Consider the following 11248-nt stretch of genomic DNA (forward strand, 5'->3'; position numbering starts at 1 on the left):
AGCTCGTAAATATTTGACTTAAGCTGCGCGGTTAACAAATCGACGCACTTCAATTTATTTTCTTCGGCTTTTTTCCTTCTGTTACTGCGGGGAGAAAACGTCTGAATTAATTACGCATATATGCAAGAGGGTAAAAGATGCCAATGACATCACACCAGCTAATAAATTCTGATTCCCGCAGCCAGCAGATATGTGGCACTTTATCAGGAGATCGGAAATGCATAGCAAATTACTCGGTAATTGGGTAGGAGAGTAGTCAATCTTCTAGACTTCGTTTATGAAAATAAAATATCAAATATTAATAGAATAATCCAGTCCTTTGTCTACCCATATAGTATATATTGACTATTTGATCTGCTTAAATCGCATTCGATTTGGTCACTGCCCGAAAGGGTTAATGCAATTTATGACTTTACGGTCTCGGTAAGCTGGCACTTTTATGAAATCTATTTGGCAAGGACTCTGTTGACACTTGTCAGGCGGACTGACACATTTGACAGCTTCACACCCTTTCACCTTTTTCTCCTGCTCTCTTTTTTTTTTTTGTTCAGCCCCCTGGCTCCTAAAGCATTATTAACCCTCTTCAGCTGGCGCAATATTGTGCACGCTGTCAATAAGTTTTTCTTTTCATAAATAATCGTAAGTTGCAGTCTGTGTCTGCTGTCTTTGCTAATCTGTGAGCAAATATCTAATCTAATCGCTTAGGCAAATATCATCGGGCAACGCCCCCGGCCATTTCTTTTGCTCGGCCACGCCCCTTTTGCCGCGAGACAGCAGGTAAAAGAGCAGCTCACCTTTGCACTTACCTGTTTCCCGTTTCTTTTTTGGGCCTGGCCAATGGCATGCCGGCCAATCAATAAATAAAACACTAATAATCAGCCGGAAAATGCCCGGACAAAAAAAAAGGTCAAACAGGTCGGAGGGGGGAGAGAAAAACATATTTTTTTTTGGGAAGGAAAATAGCATATATGAACAAAAAATAAAAGCGAAAATTGAGCGTAGCCCACCCAGGCAATCAGCAGAAATTAGAGGCTACATCGTGTGTTCACATGTGTGTACATATCACCCTCGCCCTAGTCCTCGTCGCAGGACAATCAATTGATGAAAAAGCGTAGCTCCTGGCAGGACAATTGGAAGGGCGGGCAAAATATCCCCGCTTAGGGCGCATTAGTTATTGTTGTTTGGACCCGGGCAAACCGCAAATTGTTCGAACTGCCCCCGGAATGGACATAAAAAACATATATAGAAAACAAGTGGCAAAGCGACAGGGAGTCAATAATTCATAGATCTATTTCCTAATTGACAACCGTGGGTGTGGAATGGGGCGGAGATGTCCTGTAATTGAGGATGATGTCTTCGATTGAAGTCAGCTATCCCAATTGGATGGACAAAAAATAGAAAAAATGTGCGATATAAAAAATATTATTAGTGTTCTCATTATAGTTTCTGATACGGTATAAAAACAAGAGTAATACACTAGTTTGTGAAGGGATGCCAAATAAAACAAAAAAAGAAAAAAGTTTAGCTTGACCGAAAACTTGTGCATTTTCGATTTAAACTTTTTCCCCCGAGTGTCCTGCGGCGACAAAGAGTCCCCTTGCGTTTTTTCGCTCCATATTTCTTCTATATTTCCCCACGCCACCACAAAACCTTTCTGGTCAATCAAGTCCTGTCGATGGAATCGAAAACAAAAGTTTAACTGCCTTCGGGGCGCTTAAGTTTCTATGCTGGCTGTGTTCTATATATGCACTGGTGTTGCTAATTTCTGGGCCAGATAAGCCATGACAACCGCAGATACTTTACTATGTGTATGTGTGGCAAAAAGCAGTCGAATTAATTGCAGAGCTACTGGAATTTATGGTCATGCACACAATAAATCCACCACCACCACCACTACCGCCGCCACCGTCACCACCAAAAACCAAAGCCAAAGTCCTAAATTCAGAGCTGGGAATCGGAATCTCCTTTTGCACACCCATATATGCAAATACTGGCGGTTTGGGGGCGGTTGTTGGGCTATTTTTATTGTTCCCTGGCATTTGGCAAATAAATTAAAGTGAACAGAGATTGGCATTCGCGGCATGGGCCTCACTCCTCCGGAACGAGCATATTTGCTTATCTGTCCAAATGTAAATAGGGGATTTTCACTTGCACTGAGAACAATTAATGAAGCCGTTCGGCATGCCGAACTGAGCCAACCTAATGGGCTAAATAAAGAGGAGGAAATATTTATAAACTCAACTGAGCTAAACCAAACTGTTCGCTTTTTTCATGCAGATTCCGACTCCACAGAGAACGATGCCGTGGCCACACAGGACATCCTCACGTGCGGCGCCTGCCAGAAGGCGTTCGCCCTCTCGGACATTGTCAAGTTCATCCAGCACAAGGTGCTGCAGTGCAACAAGGAGAACTATGGCCAGTGCGCCACCCAGAATCCGCAGATGGATCGCGACGCGGAGGAAGGTCGCCCGCTCAGTCTTGTCAACCGCCGCCCCTCGATCTCCGCCCCCATATCCGGCCGCAAATCCGCTCCAGCGTCGGCGGCAGCAGCAGTTGCAGCGGCAGCAGCGGCGGCAGCAGCGGCGGCGGCGGCCAGCAGTACGGCCAGCGGATCTAGGATACACACACCACCACCGAGTCCGGCGGACCTTTTGGCCGACGGAGCCAGCAGCACACCCAAACGCTTAGTAGACGGTGAGTTGTCTATCAACAGTTTAGCAAGATAGTTTTTTAGCTCTGCTCTCCATTTACGAGTAGTAGTTATATGTATTGGTTTCTCTCAGTGTACTAATAAGCTGACCCCTTCAATGCATCTTTCAGAGAACGACAATACCACGCCCAAGGACAGCGAGACGGGCGCCACCACCCTCGATTCGAATGCCGCCCCCTCCAGTCCAGCGGCCATTGAGCGCCAATCCTCCGGCGACAGCAGCTGCGAAATGGATGAGCAGCAGGATCGGCAGGATAAGCAGCCGCAACAGAAGCAGGCGAAGGTCAAGCAGGAACCCTACGATGAGGAGGGCGTTAACCATCATCAAAATCAGGATGATGATGACGATGAGGAGATGGAGGAGCGCTCGCTGGCCAAGCGGCCCAAAATGGAGCTGGTCGATGCCGAGGCCAACACAGTCCACACAGGTGAGTCCACCCAACTCCGGTCCAGGGGAGGTCGTACTTTCCCATCCTGCCAAAATAGCATGGCGCATATTTGGGTGGCAAAATTAAAATTCCCTCCAAAGCAAAAGCAGCGTCGAATAAAAAATGTGTTTGATGTGATGATCGGGCCGCGGGCCCTCGGCGATAAGCTGCAGCTGCATTAAATCAAAAAAACCAAACGAAACCAAACCGAAAACCGAACCATGGCAAACGCAAACCCCTGGTTCATCTTCAGGGGCAATGGGCTAAGAAAAAAGTACACATAAATAATAATACGGGAAAAAAAGCGCGGACACTGCGGGCTGTGGACTATGGACAACGGAATATGGAGTCCGGACAGCGGACTGCGGACTGCGGACAGCGGACTTCAAAGCGCAGCTCTCAATGCTGATAAACTGCAGCGGCTGTGGCAGTGGCAGCAGGACGAAAAAGGACACTCGGACAGCGCGACAATCGAAGCCCCGACTCTTTACTTCTCTCTCTGTGTCGTTCTCTTTCCCTGGCCTTTGACTTTGACATATCAATGCAAATGATGATGAAAAGCCAAAGACAGCAATACAAAAAACAAGCAGGACTATGGCAACGGTTAAGGGTAACCAGGCAGGACAATAAAGCCGCAGCTCTACAGTTCTGCAGCTCTGAAGCTCGGAAGCTGCCCTCGAGGGTAATTTGAATGCCTCAAAAACAGCAGCTAAGGAATGCCAAAGGGGGTGAAAGGCCACTTGACTGGACAAAGGACATCGCACTGGACTTGACACACGCACAAAAGCGGGCCAAAACAACAAGGGATATTTAAAGGAATAAAAAACAAAATAAAATAAATATAAGTACGAGAATTCCCTCTACTTGAACTCACTGAAAGAGGTGCCCTGTCCGTTGTTCTTGTTGTCGCTGTTGTGTTTACTGCCCAAGAGAGGTCAGCATATGAAATCAACGCGAAGGTCGCGTGTCAGCCGAAAAGCGATTGACTCACAACATCAAATTGGCCTTAAAAATTGGGATGGATATATCCCGATATATAGATACACAGAAACAATAGAAAGCTAGGGGAAAGGCACAAGCTACACATACGCCATTTAACCCTTGAACTTTTGCGCTTTTGACACGAACAGCGAACAACAAAAGTCACTGACAATACGGCAAAAAGTTGTTTGACTCTGACAATGCCAACTGACAAGTCACACAGATGCACAGATATATAGATACAGATCCAGATACATCTGGAAATACAGATACACAGATACATCTCGCAAAGAGCTGCGTTAATTACGCATTGTTCTGCCTTTTTTCTCTTTTTTTTTCATTTTTTGTTTTTTGTTTTTTTTTCTGTTCTGTTCTGTACTTTACTTTACTGGGCTGTCCAACCTAACTCCTTCCTTTTGGGCCATTGTTGGCCATTTGGTAATTATAAATACGCCATGGCAACCAACCAGGCAGCCAGTGCTCGTTGAATAAAAGAAAGCCAACTGTCAACAAAATGGATATTTGTTGCAAAAATGTAAATGCAACATGTCCTTGCCACAGGACTTTTCACCTGTCAGCGCGCCGTGTTAATTATCAATTTCGAGGCTCAGCATGTCGCGACCGCAGCGACAATGAAACCCCATCAAGGGTTAAGGGGTTAAGGGTCACAGCTCAGGTGGGGCGGGGGGTTATGGCTCAGACCGCAATTATTGACTCATGCTGGCACTGAGCCAAAAAGAAAAAAAAAGGAGGGAAGTGAAGAGAAAGCAGAGTGTAAAAAACACCAGCGAATGGTCGAGTGGTCGAAATCAATGGCTAATGCCTTCGGTTCATGCAACTCCACGTCCTGCGAAGGATTAGAAGTCGCCCGGTGGTGTCCCACGTCCTTTTTGTCCTTTGTGCGGAAAAAGCCGGAAAAGGATTCACACAGACCGACTGGCTGGCTTAGGATGCTGACAGTTGGCGAAGCTGCAACAATTATCCCATTACGCGCGCAACCCTTTTATTCTGATCGCCACCCGCTGGCAAAATCGCTCATACGCACTGTGAGACGACTGCACTTCCTGGCGGTCAATTTGCCATTTCCGGTGCCGGGATATCCGCTCTTTGTCTGCGAGAAGTGCAGAGTGAAAAATAGTAAACATTTTGGAAAGGAATATTAATCAAATAATTTTGATGCAGAAAAAAAGGATATTTAAAAAGCAGCTGAAAATTTTACGCACATGACATGAATATATTATTGTTTTGAAATTTTCTCGGCCTAATGAAACCTTTTCCCATTTTTTTTTTTTTGTTGCCAAATTGTAAATAATATTTAAATTTATTTTCCGTGTCGAAACATCCCGCATTCGACAGCTGACAGAATCAGAACGTGCCAAACCCGCGCCTTTTGTGTTTTACCCGCTCTTCTCTTCCTTTTTTTTTTTATCTATATGATTATATTGAAGCGCGTGCGCATCGCGAGCTGTGCGATCAAGGATCAGACAAATAATGCCTGATGTTTTTCGACAACTTTTACCTCTTTTTTTGGTGGCTCGGCGATCGCACAACCCTTTCCGCTGGCAGGATTTAAGGGTTGCTCCTTGTGTTTTTCACGGGGATGAGGCATTGAAAACGTATTATCTGTCAGATTCATTTGCATTTCCAGTGGCATACGGGCCAGCGATCCCTGATCTCAGGATCCCGATCCTGATCCCGCTGCCAAAGGGTCGCGGCGAAATCATGTTAAACACGACTCACCTTTGACAGCGCCAGGAAGCTGTTCTCAGTTCTCTGCCCCCTGCCAGCACAAGTTTAATGTGGATTCCCATAAAAAATTGTACAAGAAAAATAAGGAAAAGTGTGGAGAATGCGTGTCCTGTCTCGTGCCTTTCCATTTCCATTCATTTTTATGGATAATTTTCGGAAAATGTTCATTCTGTGCGCTTTAAAGGCGTCATTTAAATGCAGAGTGCGTCCTCATCACGGGGGTAGTTCGTTCGCCATAGTTTCGATGGCATTAACACCTTGTTGTCCTCGGTGGCGACATGTGGCCAGATCCTTAGCCCTCTTCGCCTTGGCTTTCAATTTTTATTTATTAGAAATTTTCGTTTTTAGTGGCGACGCAAACAAAAAAAAAACGGGAAAAACGAACAGGAAAAGTGTCTTCTTTGCACATTTTTCATAAAATTTCCAATTTTACATCTGTTGCGCGAGGCGGCACATGTGTCGCAGGACATGGGACACAGGACACGGGGCACAGGACGCAGGACATTTGGTGGGTGGTTTTTAGGGCTGCCATTTCCGCCATGGCAAATTAACAAATGTCGCGACAAAACCGCAGCAAACTAAAGGACACACATGTGTGCACCAGTATGTGTGCTTTTGCATGGGGCAATATCCTACGCTATATTGGCAATCTCCGTCCCGGGTTTCATGCGTGTCCTGGCGCATTTTGGCATGCCAACCGCGCGCGCTGCAAAATCAATAAATAAATAAATACTGGCTAGGATCCGCGCCTCCGCAAAATGCTCATTAATAATTAATAACGAAATTGCCAGGCAACCAAAATGTGCGCGGCCAAACTTCTAGCTAAGCTGGTAATGCAATTTAAAGTGCTCGGAAATTAAAGCTTCTACCAGGCACTAGGCTAGTTTATTAATTTACTCTAATTATGTACTGTGTACTAAACGTCTTACTCCGTTTGTTGTATTTACAGAACCCAGCAACTATACGTGCTCCACGTGCAAAACCCGCTACACCTCCGCCTGGCGTCTCATCCAGCACGTCCAGCACTCGCACGGCGTCAAGATCTACGTGGAGAGTCCCGGAGGAGGAGCCACATTGACGGTGGCCACGCCAGCCGCCCTCAACAACAGTGCTCTGGCCTTGGCCGCCGCCGCTGCAGCAGCATCCGCTTCCGGTCTGGCGAGTCCACAGCCAGCGGTCAGTCCCAATCCCGCAGTTACATCGGCGGCCAAGAGGAGCAGTCCGCTGGGAGCAGCAGGATCGACCATTCTGTCCACCTCGGTTAGCTCCACCTGCTCCAATTCGCTGGTGAACACCAGCGGTGGCAGCATTAGCAACACCAGCAGCATTGGCTCTCCGCAACAGCAGCAATTGCAGCTGCAGCAGCAGCAGGCACAGCAGCAACAGCAGCGCGTGCAGCAGCAACAGAGGGAAAATCTTGCTTCGGCCATGGCCGCTGGCATGCGTCATCATCCCCTGCTGCCGCCGCCAGAGGCTATGCACGCCAATCCCTTCCAGCTGCTGCGCATGCCACTGCCACCAGCTTTGGCCCAGGCCGGAAATGTAGTTCCTACGGTGGCGCCGCTCTTTGGACGCCCCTCGCCCGCCGATCACTACCGCATGGAGCAGTTGGTAAGCGAGCAGTTCCGCCACCATGGCTTCAACCTGGCCGCCGCCGCTGCCGCCGCTCAGGCGCAGTTCAATGCCAATGGTCAGGTGGTGGGTGGCGTGGTCTCCGGATCGGGTGAGCCACGTCCTCCGTCGTCGAGCAGCAGTGGCAGCCAGAGGGGATCGGTGCCCCCGGCTGCCCTGCCACCACCATCCCTGAGCTCCCAGCAGCAGCAGCAACAGCAGCAGGCGGTGCAGCAGCAGCAACAACAAGGCGCCCAGCAGCAACTGCAGTCCGCACAGCAGCAACAGCAGTCCCAGCAGCAATCCCAACAGCAACAGCAGATCACACCCGGTCTGGTGGGTGGAGCTGGTGGCTCCCTGAAATTGGAACCCCAGCAGATGGATTTTTACTCGCAGCGATTGCGTCAGCTTGCGGGCACAACAAGCCCTGGAGCTGGCAGCACTGTTAACTCGAGCTCGCCGAGTCCTCGACAGAAGCAATCGCCGCATTTCGCGAGCCCCTCGCCCTCGCAGCAGCAGCAACAGCAACTGGCCACAATCCCGCGACCCCATTCTCTTACTCCTCCCGAGAAGCTGGGCGATGCCAGCTCTGAAAATGGCAGCTTGGGACTAATCTTGGCCAGCACCCCGCGTTCCGCGAGCACGCCACCCTCGAAAACGGGAGATGTGTCCTTGCAGGAACCACTTGCCCACTGCTACTCCTGCAGCTACTGCGACAAAAAGTTCCGCTTCGAGAACAATCTGATCATCCACCAGAGGACCCACACCGGCGAGAAGCCGTACAAGTGCACTGCCTGCGACTTTGAGTGCTCCCACATCCAGAAGCTGATGAAGCACATGCGGGTGCACCGCAGTCCGGCGGATGATCAGGACAACCAGGATAACCATGACGATGGCAGCAATGCCGATTCGCTGGAAACGAATGAGGCCGACAACGACGAGGATCCCAATCCCGACGAGTCGGAAGAAGAGTTGGGCGACGGGGACAACGATCCCGATGGCGATGGTGACCTCGATGGCGAGGATGAAGACGAGGATGAGCTGGAAGAGTGCGAGGACATGGACTACAAGGCAGAGGACCTCAGTGTTAGCAATCGTATCGATGGCAAGAGCCAGAGTCCCAAGACGACGAGTTCAGGAGCCACTTCGCTGGTTGGTGAATTGATGGACAAGTTCGGTCTGTCCAACATTGCCCAGTACAGTGAGGCCTACAAGCAGGCGCTCCAGGAGTCGGGACGCAAGGAGGCAGCCGCCGCCGCTGCAGCAGCTGCTGCAGCAGCAGACAACAACAATCGCGGCGGAGCGGGTGCTCCGTTGAGCGACAAGCTGAATGGTCTGCCTGTGGCCGCTCTGCGTCTGCGGGATGAGTTCGCCAAGAACTGCAACATGTTCCAACAGCCGCAGGATGGCGGTGCTCCCTCCCAAGTACCGCTCTTCAATCCCTTCCCCAATCCCTTCGAGCTGAGCAAGCGGATGAAGATGGACGGCGGAGATTGGTGGGGCATGTCGCAGGCTCTCCACCGGAATGAGGCTCTGTTCGAAAACCTGAAGCTAAAGCCTCTGGGCCTGGGTGGAGCCAACTCGCTGATCCAGGGTCCTCTGCTCAAGAAGGAGAGTCGCCAGCGCAACGACACTTGCGAGTTCTGCGGAAAGGTTTTCAAGAACTGCTCGAATCTGACGGTGCACCGCAGAAGTCACACCGGCGAGAAGCCGTACAAGTGCGAACTCTGCTCCTACGCCTGCGCCCAGAGCTCCAAGCTGACGCGCCACATGAAGACCCACGGACGGACCGGCAAGGATGTGTACCGCTGCCGCTTCTGCGACATGCCCTTCAGCGTGCCCTCGACGCTGGAGAAGCACATGCGCAAGTGCGTTGTGAACCAGGGCAAGGCGGCGGCCGCTGCAAATGCGGTGGCCGCCGCCCAGGCGGCACAGGCTGCAGCGCAGCACATCCAGGCCGCTGCCCAGCAGGCCCAGGCGGTACAAGCTCAGGCGGTACAGGCTCAGGCGGCGCAGCAGTCGCAACAGCAGCAGCAACAACTGTCGCCCATGGGCGTCGTTGGCTATCCGCCGCAGTTCGTCAGCGGTCACAATCTCTCACTGCCGGGCAGCGTGAGCGGCGACAATGACTCGAATGCCTCCTCCAGCTTGACCGGCGTCCATCCCATATCGCTCAAGGAGGAGGCATGACTTTTCAGTGGTTTTCCCGTGCCACTGGCACCACCACCGCCACTGCAACAGCATCAGCCGCATCTGCAGCAGCCGCAGCAGCAACAGACCAGTCGCAGTCGCATCATGTCGCGCATCTTCTAAAGGTGTTAAAACGATTTAGAAAGCAAAAAATATACCAAGCCCCCTGTAAATATGACTTTTTTGAAAAAAGCCCCATCCAGCTCCTTCCAGGCGACGAAAAAAAAACGACCAGAGGCATTTAATACCAAAGCAATAACCGTTATGTAATATAATTTTAAAGATTCGAACCTTTTTTTTACGAAAACAAAACCACACCACATTTTTTTCCACCATTTTTTTTCGTGCTTGTAATTTATATATATATAGTATATAAATATACGTAAATGTAATAATATAATCAATTAGTGAGTACTTGTGTGGACACACATTTTCCAGTGTATTTTCTAGGACTAAGTAAGAAAAAGAGAAAGGATTTGTATAAAATGAAAAAGAAACCAACTAAAACTAAACGTAAAAAAAAATATGAAAAAATTCTGCTCCCAGTGAGCCACAAAAATAAGCAAAATTATACTCTAAACTTAAAGGCATTACTATATGAATATTACCGATATGGGCGAGTGAATGAATGAATATTTTTTTCATCGATGTACATTTTTTAGTAAATCTAGACCCCTAGCACTAAAGACGAAAACTTGTAAAAATCCTAAATCTAATTCTAATCATGATTATCGTATATGTATTCGTTTTATTCGAGTTCCCCTTGATTTTATTTCCTTTCCTCTCCTTCCCTATTTTTTTTGCCTAGACATAATTCTATTATTAAATGTAATTTAAATGAAAAAACGAAAAATAATCAAATTTTTTTACATACATAAATAAATATAAATGTAAAACACAAATTTTTTTTAAACAATTTTAGTCTAAGCTGACAAGGAGAATCATGCATAAATTTTGAAGCAGCAGCAAATTGAAAAAAAGATGAAGATGCAAATTTGTACGTAAAACTTCAAGTGAATTATAAGAAATAGAAGAAAGCAATTAACGAGAAAATACCGAAACAACAACAAACAAACAAAACGACAACAACTAGATTTAGAAGACTGAAGAACTGAGAACGAAAATTGTTTTCTTGCTAACAAAAAAAAAAAGACAGAAATAAAGTAAAAGACGAAAGAGAGCTGGAAAACGGACAATGAAAAGGCGGAAAAAAAGGACACGATAAAGTGCATTTTTTTTATAAATTGTTTTTTGCTGTTGATTTTCGTTATTTGATTGAAACTAAAAAAGATTGAGATCCAAAATTTTGATTAATATTTAATTGTTTGTTTTTCTAGTAAAAATACATTTTTGTGAGCAAAATTCAAAGGCGCAACATTAGTTTAAACCTTGTTTTGTTTTGAGACCCCAAAATCCCACCTGGAAATCCCCCTACTAAAGCAGTTATATTTTCCCAAATTGCCTTAATACCGGCGATTTCCACAGTTTCTATCGACGAAGTTTACCGTGCATAATTTATCGAATTCCACATGTACTAAATTTAAGAATGAGGTTTTAATGCATTGTGTTTAACATATAT

General features: G+C 47.6%; 1 protein-coding gene across 1 annotated transcript; it reads left to right on the top strand.

Annotated features, from left to right (window-relative positions):
- Positions 1-2281: 2281 nt before the first annotated feature.
- LOC6618969 lies at positions 2282-10925 on the top strand. The gene is made up of 3 exons (XM_032725425.1): positions 2282-2694; positions 2821-3138; positions 6818-10925. The coding sequence occupies exons 1-3, from the start codon at positions 2442-2444 to the stop codon at positions 9667-9669; spliced, it is 3423 nt and encodes a 1140-aa protein (XP_032581316.1). The 5' UTR covers positions 2282-2441; the 3' UTR covers positions 9670-10925.
- Positions 10926-11248: the final 323 nt, after the last annotated feature.

This window comes from Drosophila sechellia, chromosome X (genome assembly GCF_004382195.2).
Source record: "Drosophila sechellia strain sech25 chromosome X, ASM438219v1, whole genome shotgun sequence".
Classification (NCBI taxonomy): Eukaryota; Metazoa; Arthropoda; class Insecta; order Diptera; family Drosophilidae; genus Drosophila; species Drosophila sechellia.